The following is a 22,544-nucleotide window of genomic DNA, read 5'->3' as shown; positions in this document are numbered from 1 at the left end:
ACAAAACCCCAATTTAATTTACCCGGTGCAAATGAAATTTTCCTCCACTTCCAAAAAATACTTTAACAATCTTTTGTCTTCCTAAAAAAATTTTTCTTTTTTTTTTTTTTTTTTTTTTTTTTTTTTTTTTCCCCTCCTTTGAGTTTCACAAGAAAAAAGGACTAAATGCGCGTAGTGTTCGAGGCGGCTTCACATCCTATGGAAAAGGCTGGAAGTCAAGTCCCGGTGTAGCGATTCCGCCACCCTCAAGAGAGATTTATACCACTTACGAATTGTTAACCATTGATAATATTGGTTTAGTCTTGCTTCATCCCCCAGCAGACATTAGAAAGCCTCTACGCCGTAGACTCGAAATCATCACCTGCGAAAGCTACGACTTCCATCCGTACAAGACCCTGTCAGGCCCCTATTCGTCCACTCCGGCCCAAATTCTCAAGTTGACTTCCTCGACAGCGGCACAATCAACATTTCACATCATTCTCAGTATTGCGTAATGTCTTTTGTTGGCCGACGGACTTCTCTTGTCAAGGCAGCAGCCGAGCATTATAACCTGTAGACAATATACCAAGACAACAAGAAGATATCATAAACGGAGGTTTGAATACGAGTCATGATATGACGTTGTTAGTACTACCAATTTTCCGGCACCTCGAGTCATCCTGGAGTTGATGAACCCCATAATCAGAGTCGTGGTACCTATTTTAGTGTGTTCTGGCAAACGCTGAGATGGAGATCGTCTAGATCAACAGCGTGGCCCGGCATCGAGAACCTTATTGAGCATTCAAATCAAAGGGCCCGGTTAAGACATGATTTACAGTACGGATCGACGAACCTAGAACGGAAAGGAGTCGAGACTAAAGCATTATAAGTAACGGTATGCACCAGCCATGCTAGCCAGTGGATCAAGTAGGAGGAATCGTAGATGGGCTAGGTACTAGGGCATAAGCTAAGATATCTCCACATCGGGAGGTAATTTATGTACTAACAGGGCCATAGTTACTCTAAGTAGTCTACATACAGTAAGGTGGGTTATCCCTGGCGAGGCGGTCTGATAAAAAACTGTCACACTTCATAGGTGGTATAATTATTATGGGGGTGACAGTTTTTTGTCAGATCGCCTCGCCTGGATAGGTCATGCAGCAAGTAATTTTCAAGATTACACGCCAGAGGTCTCTATTTTGAATAACAGCAATACAGCAGGAGACATTTGACGCAGGGTGCAGTACTTGAGTATCTGGCAGAGCATATCTAAATAGAGAAAACTCATAGAATTGAACGTCTGATCTTTAATTACTACATGAAATTCTAGACCATACGCCAAGGTATTATGATATCAAACATTATCGTGCTTCAGCTAAAGCCAATCCACTCTCCTTAAAGCACCTTTTCCGACTGATAGATTGGTTTTTTATGTTCATTTTCACCGCTCCCAATTAAGCGAGGCCAGGTCCGGCCAAAGCAGCAAGAAGGGCAACAATGGGGGTTAGGAGAGGGGCGAGAAGACCGTTGCCGAGAGCAGCCAAGAGGGGGCTCAGGGCAGCGACAAGGCCGGGGAGAAGACCAGCAAGGAGGCCGATCAACAGAACAAGAAGGTTGGCGACGATACCGAAAACGGCCTTGAGAGCGACGGTGAGTTGAGGGGTAATGCCAAGGATAGTGACAAGAGCCTTAACGGTGGCTAAGACCTCAGCCAACAGAGCGACGACAAGGTTGAGGACCTTGTCGACGTCACCCTTGGCAACAACGAGACCGGCGGCACCGGTGAGGTCGGTGACAATCTCGGAGAGCTTGAATTTCATGTTCTCAACTTCTCCAAGAGCAGAGGTCTGAGCCTCTTTCTTAGAGATCTTGCCCTTCTGGAAGCTGGCAACGGTGGAGTCTACGATAGAAGAGGAATTAGTCTATGAAACTTGGCCACCGTGCTACAAGAAGTAATGTAGGGTAATCGGGAACTTACTTAAAGCACCAGTGTTGGTCTGGATACCACTGAAGAGGCCCTCAAGAGCCTGGACGACATCTCCAGAGTCAGTGATGCTGCTCTTGGAACCAGCACTCAAGCTATCGGTGATTTGCTTGACGCCGAGGTCGGTAGAAACGATGTCGTCAACGGTCTTGACAGCATCAGAAACACCAGCAGGTGCGGCGAAAGCTGTGGCGACGAACGCGGCGATGGTGAAGAAAGCGGCCTTCATTTTGAATGATTTTAGAATTCAAGTTGAGTGTTAAAAATTAAGGTATAAGGTATAAGACTTGCAAAGAACGTCGTGTGTGAGAGATGAAGGTAAAGAAAACCGGCTCATCAAATTGGCTGGACTCACGACATTTTATACACGCTCTCGCTGCTACCAGAGGCCCAGGGTGCGATATCTCCTGTCGAGAATATAGAACTCCCACGTTGACGCTAGATGCGTAGAATGCCGTGAAGAAGCTAAGAGGACCCAGCCGACTGGTGCCGTTCTTGATCGACGGCGATCCTCATCTTTGGCAACCCACTAAATGCTAGACTAGCCGCTTGAGATGCTTAACAGCTTTAGTCTTCAGCTGAAAGTAGATACCGCCTCGTAGGACTGCTGTTCTGGTGCACCCTACGTCATAGCCTTGATGGCGAGGCAGTGGTGCAAAGTTTAGCCAACATTCTTATTCGTTGATATAGTCATCCGCTAAATACAACTTAAATAAACTAAGTTTATTAGTTACTTATGTCCCTTTTCTCTTTGCTCCGCTTCCGGTTTCTATCATTGCACACTTGTGACCCTTTTTCCGCTGTCATATGTGCCTCTTGTATGGTTTCAATCCGGGAAATTAACAGTACTAAAGGAGACTTCTACCCATTACGGAGATTTTAAGATGCAGTATCCACAAGATCATCTTTTTAGAATCCGCCGGTCAGTATATCAATGACTCTTGCTTGTCCGCACCTTGTGGGTTACGCACTCGATCGATGATCCTTCGTTGAAACGATCTCTTTACATCTAGCGCGGCTAGTTTTCAGGTCCATGCTGAGTTTTGGGATTAATATCGCATTCTAGACTCTACAGATCATCCCTCATGGCGATCTCTTCCTATGTAGGCTCACCGTGAGTGTCACCGTGTTGACATCATAAATGATTATGTTCACATTCTACAGTACATTGTGCGAGGAGTGACTTTTCAGTGTAGAGACTATCCGTACGTAGTAGGTATCGGACCCAACTTAATGGGTGAGGGTTGACGATCGGATTATTGCATGGCGCTGATCCAAGTGCATAACATAAAATCTGGCCATGTATCTTGACTTACGCCATAATTATGCACGTGCTTTCTTCGAACTAGGATCATTGAAGTATGGGCGGAACAATATATTAAAGGTTCATCTGCGCGGGCGATAGGTGGTTCGGAAAGCGGCATGAGTAGTAATTGTAAGTAGAAGATCATACTGAACAAAAGTTTATCTCTGTGAACAGCACCAACGGCTTACCTACCTGCACAGAATACTAGTGGCCCTATAAGTCTAATAAACCTGGTCGTAATGGCCATAAACACTGAAGACACCGGATAAAGCGAAAGGCTTACTAGACTGATTCTCACCAGCCCTATCGTCGTTTTGAATCTTCTACTAAGCACTTCTAGGCTGGGCTACGTTGAAATTATGTGGCGTTTTAAAGCCTCAGGGGAAGGGGGAAAAAGCGTAGTAAGCTATGATTAAGAATACTAGCTGAAAAGGGAAAATGAAGAGGGCAGTCTCTAAAGCAAGATCACTTCTCTAGAAATGATAAAATTTAACATTTGCGAGCGACGTACACATTTGGTTGCAGGTCTAAATTCAAAACTCTCATGAACAGGTTCTAGAGGAAAAAAAGGGGCTAAGATCAAGAGCACTAGATCTTGCAGCTACTGATCCGTGTATACAGGGATCTAGGCATATATTAAATCATGGTTTTTGTTGCAATATTTATCTATCCATAGACTGCTCCTACGTGCACTTTCTTTCTGTTCGATTGGTTGACTGGAACTAATAATAATAGTCTAGGGAGACTCTCGGTCATCAAGGCAAACCATGTTCTGCATGTCAGAGTCTTATAAATAAATGGTTAGGGTAAATTGAATGAATGAATGAAGCACACTTGAAAGTGAAATGGAAGAGGATTCATCATATTGTCTCGTAAGTGAAGGCAGTCAGTAATAGAGCCATATTCACGGGATCAAATATGCCTTTCCTACTCCGAGACTCCGAGACCACAAAGTGGCTTAACACTTTGCACCGCCTCTTTCTTGGCACTATCTACAGCATGTTTGCGCGCGCGCGTTTCGTATCCCAACAGCGCATTTTCATGAGAGCTGAAGACGAAAACCTCCACTTTCACAATACAATATATATCTGCAGAGAGATGGACATAAGGAGAAACGAGGAACTCTCCAGCCTGTCCCAAGCAGTCTCACAAGGCCATAACCCATGTCCCGGCAGGTCCACTGCACCAGACTAGAATGTCGTAACAACACCACTTCAATTCGTGCTTCACAATCACATGGACTTAGCGTCTTATGCGTCGTCTATTGAACTTATTTGCATCTCGAGAACCTGCCATATTATATACGAAAATCCGACTTGCGGGAAGCTGCTCAATAGAATGGCTGCTGTCCCTCGCACCCCGAATAGAAGCCTTGCCGAGACCGGCAAGGGAGGGCGGTGTCTTGGGTGAGTCATTACTGCATCACATCGCCAGAACCAACAGGTTAAGTAAATGGGAATGGGCAACAGTAGTGCTGTGACACTGCTAGGTCGAGCCATCTCTTTTTCATTACCAACAGCGCTTCTGTTCCAAACAAATACTCTCGGACATAATAATCTCAATTCAGATTGCTGAGTGCATATATCATGGCTCCCGACGGGCGCAAACAGCCACCATGGGTCGCTCCCCAAGCTCGACCTGACATCCGGCTGCCCCGACTGAAGATATTCAACAGCCTGACAAGAACTAAGGATGACTTCGTCCCAGTCGATCCGAATGGGAAGCTAGTGACGTGGTACGCATGTGGCCCGACAGTCTACGATGACGCCCACTTGGGACATGCGAAAAATTACGTCTCGACCGACATCATACGTCGCATTATGAGTGACTACTTTGGCTTCCATGTGAAGTTCGTCATGAATACGACCGATATCGACGACAAGATCATCCTACGAGGCCGGCGGCAACATCTGCTCGCTCGCTTCAAGGATGAGCATGCTACTGAGGACGATTCGGTGAACGACTTGATTTTGGCAGAAGCCAAAGCCGCATTCAAACACTATATTGACAATCACCTTCCGTGCCTATCGCCAGATACGAGTTCAGAAATTTTTTCCGAGGTAGTGAAAAAGGTGTATAGGGAAATAGTTGAGCCTCTACCTCTGGCCGACGCTACGGCAATAGAACTAGCTCAAACTGTCACTGTCGCCAATCTGCTGTTGAGAGCACACATCGGAACGGCGCAGTCGGCTGCTGAGGCGCTTCAAACCCCAGGCAAGCTGTCTGAATTCCTAACCAAGGCTGAGGATATCTTTCTTCCATATCTCGATGCCTTGCAAGGGGCAGAGGTAGACTCCAATGACCACGAGCTGTACTTGAGATTGTCCCAAAAGTTTGAACGGCGCTTCTTCGAGGATATGAATGCACTTAATGTCCTGCCTCCAGACCAGCTAACTCGGGTGACCGAGTATGTTCACCCGATTGTGCGCTTCGTTGAGGGAATTGTTGCGAACGGTTTTGGCTACGCTACCACTGATGGCTCAGTGTATTTCGATATCGACGCGTTTGAGAAGGCTGGGCACAGCTATGCCCGGCTAGAACCGTGGAACAAAAACAATCGTGCTCTTCAAACTGACGGCGAAGGCTCACTTTCCAATGAGACATCATCAAAGCGGAGCGAGGGTCATTTTGCATTGTGGAAAGCTAGCAAACCGGGCGAGCCAGCATGGCCAAGTCCCTGGGGCCCTGGGCGTCCAGGGTGGCATATTGAATGCTCCGCAATGGCCTCTGAAGTCATCGGCAAGAATATAGATATTCATTCTGGCGGTGTTGATCTTCGATTCCCGCATCACGACAATGAACTCGCGCAATCGGAAGCTTACTGGTCGACCCCGGGCTGCCAGGTTCAGTGGACAAATTACTTTATCCACATGGGGCAATTGAGGTAAAAGGCTTCAGATGCGATACCACCACGTAGACGCGCTAACAGGTATTATAGGATCCGAGGCCTCAAGATGAGCAAGAGCCTCAAGAACTATACGACCATAAGAGATATTCTCTCTGGAAAGGAGTGGAGTGCACGTTCTCTCCGGATTTGCTTCTTACTTATGCCTTGGCAAGATGGCATCGAGGTGACAGATGAGCTGATGAAGGCTGTAGTCGGCTGGGAAGGCAAGCTCAATAACTTCTTTCTAAAGAGCTTGGATCTCTGGAAACATTCAAGTTCCGAGACTATGACAACAAAAAAGCCTGGAATCGTAGACCAACAGTTATTAATCACCTTTGATAAGGCGAAGGAAGATATCGATGCTGCTCTTTGCGACTCCTTCAACACTTCAGTTGTCATGAGGATTCTATCTGATCTCATTACTGAGTCTAACTCTGCAGAATCGATTTCAGACCAGACAGTCATCTTGATCGCTCGATGGGTAACACGCATTGTCACTATATTTGGGTTGGATCCCGAGGGTGACCTCAGCGACTCTGACCGCATAGGATGGTCGGGCCTTGATATTCCCGAAGCAGCAAAACCCTATGTCTACCCTACATCTGAATTGCGCGACAAGGTTCGAACCTTGGCTTGTTCCAACTCTGTTGATCACATATCCCTAGCAAGGCTCGCCGACGGAACTATGGCTACGGCGTCAACACCAGTGGCTGCGGCCTCAATACCATACGACCAAGTATTGCAGCAATTCCGCACCGACGTCAAGGCCCTCGCGGCCCAAGAAGCATCAGCCAAAGACCTTCTCACCTTGTGCGACCAGCTTCGCGATGTACACCTCTGGAAGCTAGGGATATATCTCGAGGACCGTAACAGTCCTCAGCCTGCTTTGATAAGGCCCCTCGATAAGTTGCTCATAGAGGCTCGTGCGGAGCGAGAGTCAGCCAGCGCTGCGAAAGCCAAGGCCAAGCTTGAGCAGGAGGCCAGGGAGGCTGAGAAGGCGAAGGAACTCCACGAGCGCGCCAAACTTGACCCTCTGCTGATGTTCAGGACGTCGGAGTACTTGGAATGGGATGAAAACGGAATCCCGACCGTGGATGCAGCGGGGAATACGGTGCCCAAGAACAGGCGCAAGAAGCTTGTTAAGGATTGGGAGAAGCAGAAGAAGAGGCATGAGGAATGGCTCGCGACGCAATAGATAGCATACAACGAATGTCAGAATAATGGCAAGATCCGCTTGAATGATAATTTTCAATTACCTACCATTCTTTATTCACGTGGTTGAATATCTCAATCCCACCGTCCGGGTGGAAAGCGCATTAGAACTCGGCAACTCCCGAGAGATTCACATTATATACATCTATTCTAATAAACCCTAGCAACCGCTATCAACTTTGGAGTTAGGTTTGAAACTATGTAATTGATGATGCGAAACTGTAGTTCCACTGATTGGTTAGATGTTTAGAGCTGTTAGTATAAACCTAACACTTGTACTATTTCGGGCTGTATATTGTCTGTTGGCTGCACGCGCGGGCGGCCACAAGCTCTTCGCTGGGACTTATAACACTACCAGCAGACCCAGTCATCCCTCTCGATAAAATTGCAATCCCTCTTCAACTAAACTCGCGCACCGTAAGCTCGATCAGCTGATTCAATGGGAGGGGTGGCATCTATTCCTACCGATCCTTCGCGGAAGGTGCAGGTTATTTCGGCGGGCTACTCGCGAACGGGGACGGTGTCTATGTCCCTTGCCTTGGCCAAGCTCCTCGACGGCCCGGTTCTACACGGCGGCACGTAGATCCTAACTCGCGATGATGGCAAGTAGCTCGCTCCCAATTCATTCGTTCGTACGCCTGGTACTAATCGACTCAGATTACTGTCTGACATGGATCAAAGCCTATGAAGCTAGAGAGGCGGGCAACAAGGAGGAGACATTGAAGCTTGTCCGCAAAGCCACCGCAGGTTTCGTGGCGACTGCAGACTTACCACCTGCTGACTTCATTCCAGAGATGGTCGAGCTGTATCCGGATGCGAAAGTCGTCTTGGTCAAGAGGGATGCGACCCGATGGTGGAACAGTATCTCGGCTGTGACTAGTCGCACAACTCCATCATGGCTGGGAGCTATTCTCGCCCCGATTCCTGGATGGAGGCACCTCGCTACATTTGCACAGGTCTACAGCCGATCGACTCTGCGGCTTGCAGGTCTGGAAGACCCGAATGCCACTCCAACGGATTTGATCAAAAATGGCGGTCCTCGTAAGTGTCCCTTCCAGCTTATTCGGTAATTTTGCTCACAACTTTGCCAGATATTCTTGAAGCCCACGAAAACAAGGTCAGATCTCTAGTTCCGAGAGATCAGCTGTTGGAAATGGACCTCAGCGATGGCTGGGAACCTCTGTGCAAATTCTTGGGGGTGCCAGTGCCTGATGAACCATTTCCTCGAGCCAATGATGCCAAAGCAGCGGATAAATACGCCACCAAAGTCTTACTTAAGGTCCTTCTAGTTTGGCTCTCCATGTTTACTGGGATTGGAGCCATTATTTACTTCAGTGTCTTACAATGGCGACGAAGGAAGTAGATTAATGAGGATCAAGAAATACCGATGTGACTATGGGTTTCCCTCCTCATAGTGAGTATCTCGTACATAATTATGTAGCTGTAAGATAAAACGTACCTAATAAATGCTTAGAGAAGTGAAAGTTGCAGATGTGTGGATGAGTCTGAAATATTATCTGTTGCAATAGTTGATGAGGTTGTTCCAGGGCTTCAACATCTCCGTGATCATCAATGCAGCCCAAGAATGAGACTGATAGGATATTCAAAAATGTTTCTAGTGTTAAGTTGTGAAAAGAACGTGTAATTTCCATACCAGTAAAGATATCCGCACTATTTCTCTCGATTTCATTTAATTGTGAACTAGACATGCCACATAGACACAACTAGTTGCCTACAACTTTCATTGAGCTGGTGGTAGGTAGAGATGGGGACAGAGCTGTGAAGCATTTACATGTGAAAAGTCTCTGAGATGTTGAAGGAGAGTGGGAATCATGTAATTGTGCGTTCGTCGCAGCACAACGTCTCTATGAGCCATTATAACAGTGTAGCTAACAGCTATTACCTACCAGTAGCCCATCATGTGATACCAGTGACCGGTACTGTAGTGGTGCGGCACGTTGCAGGGGCATGGCAGGCCAGCCAGTCCCATCGGGGGCCAGTTGATATTCCTTGCGAGCTAGATCATTGAGTATATACATCTGTGACCGACTTAGCTGATGACTTGTTCCCTATGGTTTACGCTTATAGTTTAGCTCTCCCTCATAAGATAGTAATGGCCGTCAACTCTAATTCTACCTAAGTTCTGACAGGCTGGGTGCCTCTTGATTCATTCCCGGATTGAGACCAACAGATACAAATCGCTCCAAATTCCAAGCTACACTGTGTGATTATTGTGTTGGTTATCTTATCCCCAAATGGGCCGCAGATGTTATTGTATATCTAATATCGAAAGATCATTCTGCGACCTGCGCCGCTTCGTGCCAAGCCAACCTCCTGAATCCTTCATATGCGCAAAATCCTCACAGCAACCAACATCGTGGACGTCCCAAGCCGAACGTTTCGATTCTAAATGCTCGTCGAGACGCAATCTTCCTACTACCATATCACCGTTACTCAACAGCCTATCGAACTTGAGCCCTCCTAAGATATTGCATCTCACTACCCACCCATACACGCCGCGCGCGGACAGGCAACTTCGCATACTGCCAGCAATCAGAGCTAGTGGTGAGGACATAATGCCCACTTTCACTCCATTCCCTCGTCTTCCAACAGAACTACGTGCTCAGATATGGGCCATGACCATTCATTCCCGTGCTGTTGACGTCCGCGTTTTATGCAACAGAGCACAGCCGGCAAGAGGCAAAGTTTGGGGTCGGCTCACCACAAATATGGTCTCCTCAACGCCCACTCCTGCGATACTACAAACCTGTCGTGAAGCTCGTTACCAAGGCCTGTACGAACAAGCATTTTCTGAGGTCCCTGACGCAGATACTATTGGGCGTCGTTATATCTGGCTTAATTTTGCGGTCGATGTGGTTTCGATCGGGAGATGTAGTCTTGAACCATTCAAGACAGTCGCATCACTTATCCAGCGGCTGAAGATGGAGCGTGCAATTTCCGTCGAACGTGATGCCTGGCAGATGCTAAAACTCAAAGAGTTTGTCAATGTGAAGGAGATTTATATAGTTTGTCTTGATGGCATGAAAACATGGCATAAGGTTTCGGAAGAGTACTTTTACCCCTGTGGGAGAGAAAACCTATTCTTCATAAATCCAGATGATAGCAGTATAATGAGGAGTATTGAGATAGACCTGATGTTTGACGAGATGTTAGCGGAGGAAAATAGAAAGCTCCGAGAAGAAAACTCGTCTTCTGGAGATGAGCCCGTGTAAGCGAGAGATAGGCAAATTCATACATACCTTTGTCGGATCAACCCGGGTTCGAAATCGTTGATGAATCAGAATTTCACACACAGGAGGTTCTTCTTGTTTATTGTTAAACGTTGTGTATCAGATGCGGTTATGAGATAGTCATTGTCTACTATCTAACCCTACGATATCGAAAGTGCCTACTGGAAGCATTTAACCATTCTTACGTATAGCACTGTTTGGGTAGTACTCTGAATATCGAACGCGCGTGACACCATTCCGTGCTTGGAGCGATTGGTGATGCCGGAATTGCGGTTTACGATGTTGTTCGGAATCCAGAAAATGCGTTTACTGCCGTATTTAGTTATCTACTTGGCACTGGCGTTGGACGCGTGGGCTTTAAGAGAGCCGCTGAGGCGCGACGGGGGCTTTCCAAAGAGGATTATAAGAGCTTAGGGAATGTCAGGGGAAGACTAGACAGGGTTAAGGATATCCAAGGTGCCGTTTGTAAGATCTAAGACCAAAGGGTAGAAAGAAATTGAATATCCGTATAGTCTCATTTATTGCCATTTCGCCTGTATCTAGCATATCTGATTGGCAGTTTACATACAAATGTTGAAGTGTTGGTATGGAAGCCTCCAAGACAGGAGGTCATGGCATCCGGATCTAGAGCCCCTACTGCTGAAATATTGCGATAGTGCCAAAGTGGCATTAGCGTTGACTTTTGCATTTCATCACCTACAACCGCACGTCCTCCTGTCTTCCTATCCCGTCTCAGCAACTCGGCCGTATCACAACGTGCAGAACTCCGCCCATACTCCTTATAGTAATCCTCGCGATAATCTTCACGACAATCGCGATAGGGCTAAAAGGGGTAGCCACCTTAAGTCGTAGCCTGGTACTGTCCTCGTCTGCATGTGACATCGACGAAAGATTTCATAATACTGTCAGCATGCTACGTGGCGTAGAATGCTAATTACCTACCTAGTATAAAGTCCCGAATCATGCTCATACTAAAGGAGTGATCTTTGACATTCAATGCGCTCTCATTTGTTACGACCTAAATTGTTGCATTACTAGTTTCCCAAAAACGGCACTCTAAGTTTGCCTCGTACTCGTTTGACGCGTGCATGACGAAGATGCTCGCGGCCTTGAGTATCGGCGCCTATGTCTGCATCGCATCCGAAGACGGACGGACCAGTGACCTCGCTGGCGAGGTGCAGCGGCCGCAGGCTAACTGGGCGTTTCTCACCCCGTCAGTCGCGAGCGCTCTTGGTACTGCCAACGTCGTCATGCTCCAGACCCTGGTGCTAGGGGAAGTGGCCGTGACCGAGGAGGACACCCGCAAGTGGGTGCCGGGCCGGAGTCTTTTCAACAGGTACGGAGTGACCGAGGCGGCGGCCCTCAACGTGATGCGGCAATTGAGCGTCAACAGCCACACCTGGCTCACACCGGTGGGAGCGGTCGGCGAGCTGGTTCCGACTTTTCTCCTACCAGTATACATACGGCGCTAATGTATAAGAATGGTTAGCCTTCGGACGCTGATAACTGAAGACCCATTCGGCCGAACGCGGGCTACTAGGTAGGAAATCGAGTCAAGACCACTCCACCCCGGTGCCCTGCGTTGCGGTGATTGTGACCATTATAGTTACTAACCCTAGGAATTAAACTCAAAGTGGCTCCTGTCGTATGATAACACCGTCGGCCGAGATTGAAAGTGTCCCGGACTTCGGGGTTTTAATACACTCCGCGATTACATTCAAGAAATTTACGGCTTATTTAACAGCTTTCGATGTATGCCACCCGATGTTGCAATCCAAGCAACAAATTGCGCAATCCGTCACTGTGTAACAACAACAACTCACGCACAACAATGGTGGAGCAACGATCTAAATACAAAGGCCCAATAGTCATTGGGGTGAGTAAAATCTGTTCAAAGGATTATTCCCATACTTTGGTCAAGTCGCTCAATTGATTTCTTCAGACCGGCCTCCCCAGAACCGGCACAACGTCCTTACAAGTGGCCTTCCATGCCCTCGGATTCGCACCATGCTCTCACTTTCGCGGCGACTTCGCGAACGACAGCTTCCCCTGGACGTTGAGCAGGCGATGGCGAGCTGCAATGTATGCGCAGGACAAACGGGAGCGACAGACAATATTACATCAGATCTTTGCTGACCAAGGATTCAACTCGTGTACTGATTATCCCTCCTCGCTCTTCGTGGAGGACTTGGTCGAGATGTATCCTGATGCTAAGGTAAGCTTCATGGGTAGGCAATCCCCTATGCTCAGATGGTACTAACCGCGCAACAGTTCGTTCACTGCGAGCGCTCTTCGGCACAGCTTTGGCGGGAGTCTGTAAACGAGAGCATCGGCCAGGGGATTAAATGGAAGTTTTTGTTACCAACATTGCTCTTTCCCGCCGTGTCGTTCAACCTGCAGCCAATCTTTCGCGCTATCCAAGCTCGAACCCAACGTGTGTTTGGGGTCGGCCTATGGGCGTCTAGAGACGACGTGGGATTGTACCACGCTCATAACGCATGGGTCAGGCGAGTTGTGCCCAAAGAAAAGCTTCTCATCTTTAACCCCAAAGACGGATATCCAGTACTTTGTGAATTCTTGGGAGTCCCGATCCCTCAAGATGGGCAGGGAAATGATCTCATCTATCCCCATGTGAATGACCGAGAAACGATGAACAAGGGCTTTGCCAAAATGCTCCGCGTTGGTTGGGGGATGTGGGCAGTATTGATTTCCGGGGTGTCTTTTGCTCTGAACCGATACGGAGTAATAGACTTCTCGCAGCTTTTGAAATATCTAAAATGACCTAGTTAAGAGGGTCATCGATATACTTTGTAATTGTACTAAAACAGTCTACTAGAATAACATAAGGATTACCCTTAGAGTCTCACATGTACTAAATATTACAGAAAGACTTATGTCAGTTACTGACTTCAAGCTTGATTAAAGGTAGGGTTTGGTTAAATATACAGAAATTACATGTTATCCGATGAGGGCTGGAAGTTCCTAATAGAGATAGCTAATCAATTTTTTTTTTATTTCTACTCTGCCTCAACGACATGCTTCCATACATAAGCACTATTGCAATATCAAAGAAACTTTGAAGTTGTCTCCTCGCAGAAACCCCAAAACTCACTCGCTCTACCCGACCCCCCTTCTTCTGGAAGCTTCATAGCCTCGCGTAGATCATCTCGCAAGTTTGCCGAAACCCTACCCCATGGTATGATGTAAGCGCCCTTCAAATCCGCCTCGCTGATGTCTTGAGAGAGCCCAGCAAATATCTGTGTCAAAGCAGCCATCTTAGGGTCATGAAGAATTGCCCAACCTATGAGGTAGACATAGGGAGTGTGGCGAAAGAGATTCGTCGATGAAGCACCTGGGTTCGTCGAGACACTAGCAATTCCATGTCTTCGAGCGAGCTCTGATGCCAGAAATATGTTGCCAGCTTTCGAAGTGTTATATAGCCTTGTAGCGTCCGCGGGAGGGTCATGGAGTTCTGACATGGTGATGCCGCCTGTCGGTGCCGAGAGTTCAACGGATTGACTACTAGTCCAGACCACACGTACAGAGCCGAAACGGCGGTCTGACTCAGAGGCTTGGGTCAATGCCGTGGCTTGCATCATAGGGATAAGAAGCTGAGTGAAGAGGAATGGACCAAGGCAGTTGGTTGCAAGTTGCAGCTCTATCCCCTGCTTCGATTTACTGCCGACAGGTGGTCGCGACACTCCGGCGTTATTCCAGAGCACATGTAACTTCGTCTCTTTGGATTTAAACTCGTCAACAGATGCTTTGATACTTGCTAAGTCATCAAGCTCGAGGGGAAGAAATTCAAGCCTTCCGGCCGCCGTCTTGTCAGGCGTGGAATCCTCAATCTCCTTGATTGCCGCTCGGGCTTTAGGCCCGGAGCGGCCGGCGATATACACACGCCCGGCTTTGAGGTAGAGTGCCTTGGAGAGCTCGAAACCGATCCCGGAAGCACCACCTGTTACGATAAACACTTTGCCATCTTGAGGTGGAATCTCACTGAAGTTAGGCTTAGGGGGGAAGAACTGTGACCACGTGCTCATGATGCGATACAGTGACAGCCAGAAGCATAAATTACAGAAATATAAAATAGGAGAATGTGTAGGAAGGCCAAATCAGAGGTAGACACAAAGATATCCTAAGAATGAATGCCTAAATGCTCATACTACATTTACTTTTGCCCACTTGTATTATATGAAAGCTCACGGCACATGCCTTTACCTGTACCGTACAGATTTTGCGACGGAAAGAGCGCATGTTGGCACTTTGGCATGAATGACGGTTGTTAGTATCGTACATGCAGGCATAACTAACAAGACATGGATTGCCCCGGGTCTAGCTGGCTTGATTCTCAGTTGGCTGCAGCGTCCACTGCAGATAGAGGATTGTTGGTTTGGGGTTCCACTGGGGTCCAAATCCTAGATGGTCTGAACGAACCAAGTGATGTTGATAGCTCAATGGCAAACTTTACTGGAGGGTTTGATTTGCTCGTGTCTTGCCCGCTCGCCGCAACAGTGACATTCTTTACTTAAGGGGTGCGATCAAAGTTCATATACAGTATATCGACAGACTTCTTGCATATGAGAGGAATTAGGCAACATTACGACATCTTGCGTGACTAGCCTTCTATCCACTCCGGGACACTCCCTATGACCCTCCTCCTTAATCCCATATTGACCATGATAGGCTTTTTCTCTACCAGCAAGAAAGTCCGCAGCTGCTCCCACTTTACCACCTTGTCTTTGACTGCAGTAAAGTCGAACTTGTAGATCAATTTTGCCAGCACGAGACGTAGCTCTGCCCGAGCAAGATGCTGGCCGAGGCACGACCGCGGCCCAACGCTGAAGGGTTGAAATGCATCTCGTTGGTCTTTGTAGAAGAGCGAAGTCGGATTTGAGGTCTCCTCAGGCAACCAGCGCTCGGGAAGAAACGATGTGGCAGCGTAGAAACATTTAGGATCTCGGTTCAAAGTATAGGCTTGAATTGATACAGGGGTCTAGGAGATATAGTTAGTAAGAGGATAATTAGATCACAGCGTCGATGACATACTCCACCAGGTAGCCATGTCCCGCAGACCATTGCTCCAGGATGTGGAACTTTTCTTGGAAGTATCCAAGGAATTGGCGGACAGAGCCTCAGGCCCTCGTTGATCACAGAATTGAGGTAAGGTAAAGACGGAAGGGCACCAAGCGTAATATCTTCGAATGCGGCAAATCGTTGCCGGACCTCATCCGATAACATTTTAAGCTTCTCGGGGTCAGACACGAGATAATTCAGCGTCGCACCAAGTACAGTAGCCGTCGTTTCACTCCCAGCTGTCGTGAGCGTCATGAACGTTGCATTGATTTCGTCTCTGGAGAACCCTTTCTTGCCATCCTCTGCGATAACATAAGACATGATATCCGGTCTCTCCAACTCAAAATTGAGGCGTTGCTCTATCTTGTCTACTATTTTCTGATAGTGGTCCTTTTGCATCTTTCTCAATGATGGTGGAATGAGCTTCAGAAGGATGAACTCAACGAAAGGGTAGAATCGAGCAGCGGCAACGAATGAAGCCGCTTTGACGCTGTTGAAAAGCAATGAAATCCACGGGTGATATTGGGAGTTATGGAGACAGTTGAAATATTCTCCAAACCCTAGGTCGCCAAATATGTCGAAGGTTATGTAGTTAAATCAAGGGGCAATGTCAATCTCGACTCTATGTGTAATTAGTGAGGTTCTCACTCGCGCGCTGGGTCAATCGGTCAACAAGGAGGTTGACATATTGGTGTAGTATTGGCTCTTGAGCCCTCAGCGCACGTAGAGTGAATGCCGGTGCTAAGGATTTCCGCATCCGAGCATGAGTTTTGGTGTCTATTGCACTAATTAGAGAGTCTGGGTGACCTGGCTGTTAAGCCCACCATACAGGGTCCTTCAGAAACTGCTCGGAACGTGACTGTAGAATATCCGACCAGGCGTCTGCGCACGCGAATGTGACTTCATTTGGGGCGATGCGAAGGACTGGGCCATATGCGTGATGGTACCTTTGAATATCATGAACGATGGTGCCCCTGAGCAGCGAAACTACAAACGGTAGTCTGGAAGCAGACCAAGCGTACGGGCCAGGTACATTCGACAAGGGATGAAAATAGATATTGTAAATTGATTGCATAACTTGATACTGATGAGAATTAGTAGCGTTCCGAAATGTGCTTGTCAATTGAACTTACAATGAATAAGACCGCAATAATTATGGCAGCAACGGGCCCCAGGGACCCCAACACCTCGACAGGTAGCATAAGGCAGGTGGATAAGCAAAGATATAGAATAGTTCGGCTTAGAAGCTATGAGAATGCTAAATTACGTACTCGCGTCCACCTGAAGAATAGTAGAATGTTTGAAAATGCGGGAAACGGTAATGTTGGCAAGATAACAGCAAATATTATATTACTATCTACTGTTGGTAAAGTAGTGGGGTCTGCTTAACATCATGTTAGATGCACGACAGCTAGCTGCGTAGGATGTACCTCCGTATACACTTAATGCTTGGCCTTCAGGCTGTCGGAACCCATCAGCGTCAGCCTGGAAATGGTAGCAGTAAGGTTATTTAGCCCTCATTAATAGGAGGAATACTGGTTGACGTTGGTGATTAAGAGCTTGGTTCACTTATATGCCAGAGCCAGACGAGCACTGTAGTCAGGAATATCACGCCTACAATGACGTGATCGAACTGCTTGGGCACTATCAGCTGAAACTAATTGTGAGCCCAAGGCTTGTTATAAGGTTTTGAAAAGACCCTCCCCTTTCTATATCAGTACGTGACTATTGATAAACTAGGTAGTTTAGTCGTCCTTTCGGTAATCATTTTAGTCGACTTTCCCTCTGTCTTGAAATCACTTATAGAAAATCCCACAAGTCGTTTCATACAGCAAGCTCTCCACGAGTCGGAACTTCGCTGCCATTGTAGGGTCATGTTTTACCCATCGTCATGTTAGCAAGAAGGATGAAGTACAGAATATAGTCTAAAAAACAACACTAGGCCTTCTAATTCCTATCTTACTTTTCTCGACATCTTCTACATTCATCGACCAGAGTACTTTCGCGTCGTGGTCATCAAGTACCTTCAAGACGCTCTTCTCTTCGCAAGGATTGCGGAATGTCTCATCTAAAATTGAGCGAATGAGGGGCGAACGATTCCTTTCAAAGTCGTCAGGTCGGACCACATGCACACATAGTTAATCATTCGTATAATCACAAGGAAGATGCTGGTGGTGGCCACCAGATCTCAGGCCGTTATGAGTGCAGAGCGTGCAAAGCAGGCGCCAGACGTGCATGACAGCGGAAGGCTGGGGGATCCCGGTTTCACGTTGTCTCTGTGGTTACGTCAACCTCGACCAATGCAGGGCAGCCATGTGGCATGCAGGGTTTGCAGTGACAATACCTGTAATTAATTTTACTGCTGCTGGTTATGGACAACGACGGCTTATTGTCGTTTGCTGCGCAGCCGCTGGTACTATACCATACACTGAGTTGAAGTGAAGCCTTGAGGAACTAATGAGATTGTAATGATTAATAAGTCAAATAAGCTAGATCTCAAGATAGCTCATGACTGCATCTAGTTCGTGTAGTGACTAGTAGCTGAGAAGTGAGAAAATCAGGATCCAAAAAATAATATAAGCAACACCTGTGCCCGATGGCAATGATAGAATATATATATATACGGATTGAGTTATCTAAAAAAGCTAAACTAGTCATAAAATGTACGAGAACATAAACATGTACGAAAACGAAAAGTGGTATCTCCAACTCTCCAACTCCATTACGAACGAAACCCCAACCCAACTCCTTTAACTGAATGACCAACCCCCAGTCTTCCTAGTGAAGAAACCATCAGGATCGTATTTCGCCTTAATCTCTTGTAGGCGCGGGTAGCTCGAGAAAGACTTCAGCGCGTCCTGGTCCGCATGCGCCTCGTTCAAGAACATAGGCAAGCCCTCGGCATTCGGCGTCCCGTCTACCATCTCTTTGAAACTGGCCTGGATTCTGTTGTACTTGGCTGTGGTGATCAGCGGAGGCGTGGTGAGAGTGTACTCGGCCCAAAACCACGGTCCGTCAGGCATCTCCATGGCATTACCGCCTTGTTCCTTGCTTGCGTCCGTCAAGCTCTTGGGCACGGGGTTGTAATCAAGGTGAATGTATGTGTAGTCGCCTTTGTGGTCTTGAGACCACTGGTGGAACCGCTCCCATGTAGTCCGGTAGCTGTCGTCGTCGGCGCGGTGTACGCCGATGCGGAAAACATTGTCTGCTCGACTGATTTGGGCCAGCTTAGGAAGTAGCAGGTTGGCCACTTCGGTATATTTCTTGGGCCCCATTGTGTTCAGGAGGTGCGGAATTGCAGTGAAGTTTGCATATACGTCTCCAGGGTCTTTGCCGTCGTACACAAGGAACATGACGACAGCCTGATCAAGCCCGAGAGCAAGATCGGGCGTCGTCAAGATGTTGTAGTTCATGAGAACAGCGGCTTTCGGGTCTGTGTTGTAGAGGATGAAGTCGCGAGTTGCTTTGAGAACTTCATCGCTGTGATCTGAGACGTATATCAGATTTCCAGCGTACAAAGTGCCAATAGGTCGGCTTTGGACAGTGTATTTGGTCACGACGCCAAAGGCGTTTCCACCTCCTCCTCGAAGACCAAAGAAAAGGTCTGGATTCTGCGTGTTGGAAGCCGTAACGATGTCGCCGTTGGGCAAGACAACCTCGAGCTCTCGAAAACCGTCACAGGCCATGCCGTACTGTGGTGATAGATAGCTCATGCCTCCTCCTAGCGCCAGACCAGTTCCAACATCGTGAATGCGCCCACCGACAACCGTTCGGCCGAATTGTAGATAGTATTCATACAACTCACCCCAGCTACTGCCCGGCTCATAGGTCGCGAGAGTTGTGGCCTCGTCGTAAGACTTACCAGTCATATGGCTCAAGTCGATCAGAACGCCATCCTCTACAGATGAGAAACCATCATTGGTGTTGTGGCCTTGCGTTTTGATTGCGAACTTTGAGTCAGCTGACTTGATCACCTTTAAGGCCAAAGAAACTTCCTCGGCGTTCTCAGGAAAGACAACGCAAGACGGAGCGTGGGCGTTGAGTTTCGTGTTCCAATAACTGGTACGACTGCGAATATACCGTAAATCCAACTGACTCAATGCTGTCTTCCCAACCCCCAGGTAGGATTTGATGGTTTGGCATGCGTCTGATGAGCCATCAAGGCCAAGGAGGCGGTCGAGGTCAAGACCCAATGCGACCGGGCTCATGCAAAGAGCAGTCGTAAGAAGCCGAACGATCAACATGGCGAGGGAACGTGGGCGGTGAAGATAGAAACTGGATCACACATAGAGTACTCACCAGGATCGTCGCATATTTATATACATAAACATGCAAACTGGGTCACCAGCATTCCAGCGGTGGACTTGGGCACTAAAGTAGACTCGGGGCCATATGACAAGCTCCATGATTGCTTTTGCCGTGAGCCATTTCCGTTCATATGAGAAGAGTGACTCTAGTTAGTGCGCATATCGTGTTCATGCTAGGTAGTTCTAAGCTGAAAACAAGTCTTTTCGCGTGTGGGTACGGCGATTCCCTTCCAATTATCGGCGACTCTTATGGTAGATAAATGTTGACCTTAATACAGAGGTCATTTACACGTAACATGGTGGCGCATGTTCTCATCCGCATCAGCCAGCCTTTACGCCCATTAAGATGCGTTATTAAAGCTCGTTGACAACCACGAGGTGATGAGAAGCCACGATGATCGGATATCTCACGTAAAACCATGGTACCGGGCCGCCAATCACATGTGGTGTGAAGCAAGACATCCAGCAAGGCAGCTCGGGTTGCAATCAGGATTTTCCGGCGCCAAGGTGACAACCGGTGTGGACTCATGATTTTCATGCATTGTCCTGCTCAGGTTTTTCGAGGAAATCAGTGGATGGCGGTGTCGGTACCTAAAGCCCAAGACCCAATTCCATGGATGAGCTGAGAGACAGATACCCAGGACGCAACTTGGCTCACATGTAAGGCTGACATTGATGGCTGGTTGCGAGAAAGACAATACAGAAAACTCTTAACCCAGGTAGGCCAGGAGGTATCGGGTACCTTTCTCGCCTAACCCAAAGGAGGTGGCGTGAACACACTATTGGGCCATAGCGTGCCATAGCGTGCTGTAGCGTGCCGTAGCAGCGCTCTAGTACTGCCGTAGTCCACTAATGCGAGCATGCTAATATCAACCTCAGGCCTTCCTTGGATAGGTAAGTACTCAGTACTTGTCGACTATCGATTCTGCCGAGCCTCTCCGCCAAAATTTCCATCCACTCTATCAACCCCACCAAATCTTGAAATTCAGAATGAAACAACCCCACCATCGTCCAATACCGCCGATATCTAGTGCCACCTCTAAGGCATCATCACGTTCAATCATATGAGGAATCACACATGACAGCGATCCCTTGAACAAAATGGCCACTACAGAAGACGTCCAGAACCCGCCAGCTGCTCCTGACAGCACAGAGCCCTCAACCGCCGAGACGACGCCGTCTAAACCTATACACGCCTTAATTCTCGATGCCGGCCCTCTCATCAAGAACGATCCTCCCGTGAGCACCTTGCTTGCCCAGGCAAACGAGCTCTACACCCTTCCATCTGTCGTGTCTGAGATCCGTGATGCTGCGACCCGGTCGCGTGTCGAGACCACCCTCCTTCCCTTCCTGAAACTACGGTCGCCGAGACCCGCAAGTATTAAATTCGTCACTGACTTTGCCCGCCGCACCGGCGACCTTGAAGTCCTTAGCAAGCCTGATATCCACCTCATGGCCCTAGCCTATGAGCTGGAGTGTGAGCTAAATGGCGGTGATTGGCGGTTAAGGAACACTCCAGGTCAGAAGGGCGTAAATGGGAAATCTCCTGCACAGCTGGAAAAGGAAAAGGCAGAGGGACTGAATAGGACAGAAGACTCTGAGGAGACAATATTAGAAGAGACGCCAAGCACAGGAGATTCCGCAAAGACCGATGGAACTGTAACAGAAGAGGCACCGGCGTCGGAGTCTACAGATGCTGCCGCCCCATCAACAGAACAAGCCGAGCCTACCGTGGCGCAAGAAACAATTACTCAAACACTCGACTCGCTAAGCTTAGAACAGTCTGCGACACCTACAATAGATTTCGCTACAGAGAACACAACAACAGATGATGCCAGGAAACAAGAGGAAGAGGATGATGACGAAGGCTGGATCACGCCGTCGAACCTCAAAAAACACCAAGCCAAAGACCAACTAGCATCGCCCGAGCAGCCCGTCCAGCGGGTCCTAAAAGTCGCGCTCCTGACATCCGACTACGCCATGCAAAACGTGTTGCTACGGATAAACCTCAACCTCGTGTCCTCAGGGTTGGCGCGGATCACGCGCGTCAAGACATGGGTACTCCGGTGCCACGGCTGCTTCCAAATCACGCGGGACACATCGAAGCAGTTCTGCCCTCGCTGCGGCCAAGCGACACTGACGCGCGTGAGCTGCTCCACAGACCAAGCGGGCAACTTCACCATCTACCTCAAGAAGAACTTCCAGTGGAACAACCGGGGCAACGTATACAGCGTGCCGAAGCCCGTGCACGGCTCGGCGAACGGGAAGGCGAGAGGGCCGGGAGGTGGCAAGAACGGCTGGGGTAGAGAGCTGATTTTTGCTGAGGATCAGAAGGAGTACGAGAGGAAGAGCACGGAACAGCGGAGGACCAAGCAGAGGGATCTCATGGACGACGACTATTTACCTAGTATCTTGAGCGGGAATAGACAGTCTGGTCCGGGCAAGATAAAGGTCGGCGCGGGCCGGAATATTAACTCGAGGAAGAGGTTTTAGATCACGAGCATATAGACAATGAGAAGAAAAAAAAAAGTTCAAGATAGAT

The 22,544-nt window shown here is 48.1% G+C and overlaps 10 protein-coding genes across 10 annotated transcripts; 6 read left to right on the top strand and 4 right to left on the bottom strand.

Annotated features, from left to right (window-relative positions):
* Positions 1 to 1,433: 1,433 nt before the first annotated feature.
* F5B22DRAFT_656967 (uncharacterized protein) lies at positions 1,434 to 2,208 on the bottom strand (the record flags this gene model as incomplete). The annotated part of the gene is made up of 2 exons (XM_047980008.1): positions 1,958 to 2,208; positions 1,434 to 1,879 (listed from the first exon to the last, which is right to left on the bottom strand). Exons 1-2 carry the CDS (start codon positions 2,190 to 2,192, stop codon positions 1,434 to 1,436), a joined length of 681 nt encoding a protein of 226 aa, XP_047829551.1. The 5' UTR covers positions 2,193 to 2,208.
* A 2,046-nt stretch (positions 2,209 to 4,254) lies between these two features.
* On the top strand, positions 4,255 to 7,550 carry F5B22DRAFT_611868 (cysteinyl-tRNA synthetase). The gene is made up of 2 exons (XM_047975302.1): positions 4,255 to 6,153; positions 6,208 to 7,550. The coding sequence occupies exons 1-2, from the start codon at positions 4,856 to 4,858 to the stop codon at positions 7,349 to 7,351; spliced, it is 2,442 nt and encodes an 813-aa protein (XP_047829550.1). The 5' UTR covers positions 4,255 to 4,855; the 3' UTR covers positions 7,352 to 7,550.
* A 2-nt stretch (positions 7,551 to 7,552) lies between these two features.
* Positions 7,553 to 9,215, top strand: F5B22DRAFT_611860 (uncharacterized protein). Its single transcript, XM_047975301.1, has 3 exons — positions 7,553 to 8,409; positions 8,460 to 8,782; positions 8,843 to 9,215. The coding sequence occupies exons 1-2, from the start codon at positions 7,965 to 7,967 to the stop codon at positions 8,729 to 8,731; spliced, it is 717 nt and encodes a 238-aa protein (XP_047829549.1). The 5' UTR covers positions 7,553 to 7,964; the 3' UTR covers positions 8,732 to 8,782; positions 8,843 to 9,215.
* Positions 9,216 to 9,478: 263 nt separating this feature from the next.
* F5B22DRAFT_611859 (uncharacterized protein) lies at positions 9,479 to 10,760 on the top strand. Its single transcript, XM_047975300.1, has one exon. The coding sequence runs from the start codon at positions 9,624 to 9,626 to the stop codon at positions 10,599 to 10,601; it is 978 nt and encodes a 325-aa protein (XP_047829548.1). The 5' UTR covers positions 9,479 to 9,623; the 3' UTR covers positions 10,602 to 10,760.
* Positions 10,761 to 11,716: 956 nt separating this feature from the next.
* F5B22DRAFT_647804 (uncharacterized protein) lies at positions 11,717 to 12,091 on the top strand (the record flags this gene model as incomplete). The annotated part of the gene is made up of 1 exon (XM_047978931.1): positions 11,717 to 12,091. One exon carries the CDS (start codon positions 11,717 to 11,719, stop codon positions 12,089 to 12,091), a length of 375 nt encoding a protein of 124 aa, XP_047829547.1.
* Positions 12,092 to 12,450: 359 nt separating this feature from the next.
* F5B22DRAFT_647803 (uncharacterized protein) lies at positions 12,451 to 13,400 on the top strand (the record flags this gene model as incomplete). The annotated part of the gene is made up of 3 exons (XM_047978930.1): positions 12,451 to 12,495; positions 12,562 to 12,834; positions 12,891 to 13,400. The coding sequence occupies 3 exons, from the start codon at positions 12,451 to 12,453 to the stop codon at positions 13,398 to 13,400; spliced, it is 828 nt and encodes a 275-aa protein (XP_047829546.1).
* A 99-nt stretch (positions 13,401 to 13,499) lies between these two features.
* Positions 13,500 to 14,800, bottom strand: F5B22DRAFT_246287 (uncharacterized protein). The gene has a single exon (XM_047969971.1). The coding sequence runs from the start codon at positions 14,660 to 14,662 to the stop codon at positions 13,685 to 13,687; it is 978 nt and encodes a 325-aa protein (XP_047829545.1). The 5' UTR covers positions 14,663 to 14,800; the 3' UTR covers positions 13,500 to 13,684.
* On the bottom strand, positions 14,801 to 16,770 carry F5B22DRAFT_656963 (cytochrome P450; the record flags this gene model as incomplete). Its single annotated transcript, XM_047980007.1, has 4 exons — positions 14,801 to 15,615; positions 15,669 to 16,255; positions 16,344 to 16,480; positions 16,520 to 16,770. 4 exons carry the CDS (start codon positions 16,768 to 16,770, stop codon positions 15,238 to 15,240), a joined length of 1,353 nt encoding a protein of 450 aa, XP_047829544.1. The 3' UTR covers positions 14,801 to 15,237.
* Positions 16,771 to 18,291: 1,521 nt separating this feature from the next.
* Positions 18,292 to 20,094, bottom strand: F5B22DRAFT_246228 (uncharacterized protein). Its single transcript, XM_047969970.1, has one exon. It carries the CDS (start codon positions 19,937 to 19,939, stop codon positions 18,446 to 18,448), a length of 1,494 nt encoding a protein of 497 aa, XP_047829543.1. The 5' UTR covers positions 19,940 to 20,094; the 3' UTR covers positions 18,292 to 18,445.
* Positions 20,095 to 20,925: 831 nt separating this feature from the next.
* On the top strand, positions 20,926 to 22,541 carry F5B22DRAFT_611831 (Nin one binding Zn-ribbon like-domain-containing protein). The gene has a single exon (XM_047975299.1). It carries the CDS (start codon positions 21,104 to 21,106, stop codon positions 22,493 to 22,495), a length of 1,392 nt encoding a protein of 463 aa, XP_047829542.1. The 5' UTR covers positions 20,926 to 21,103; the 3' UTR covers positions 22,496 to 22,541.
* Positions 22,542 to 22,544: the final 3 nt, after the last annotated feature.

The sequence above is a fragment of the Xylaria bambusicola genome (assembly GCF_022495145.1).
Source record: "Xylaria bambusicola strain CBS 139988 unplaced genomic scaffold F5B22scaffold_29, whole genome shotgun sequence".
NCBI classification, from domain to species: domain Eukaryota; kingdom Fungi; phylum Ascomycota; class Sordariomycetes; order Xylariales; family Xylariaceae; genus Xylaria; species Xylaria bambusicola.
Note: the sequence above shows the minus strand (reverse complement) of the source record. Positions and strands in the feature narration are given on the sequence as shown.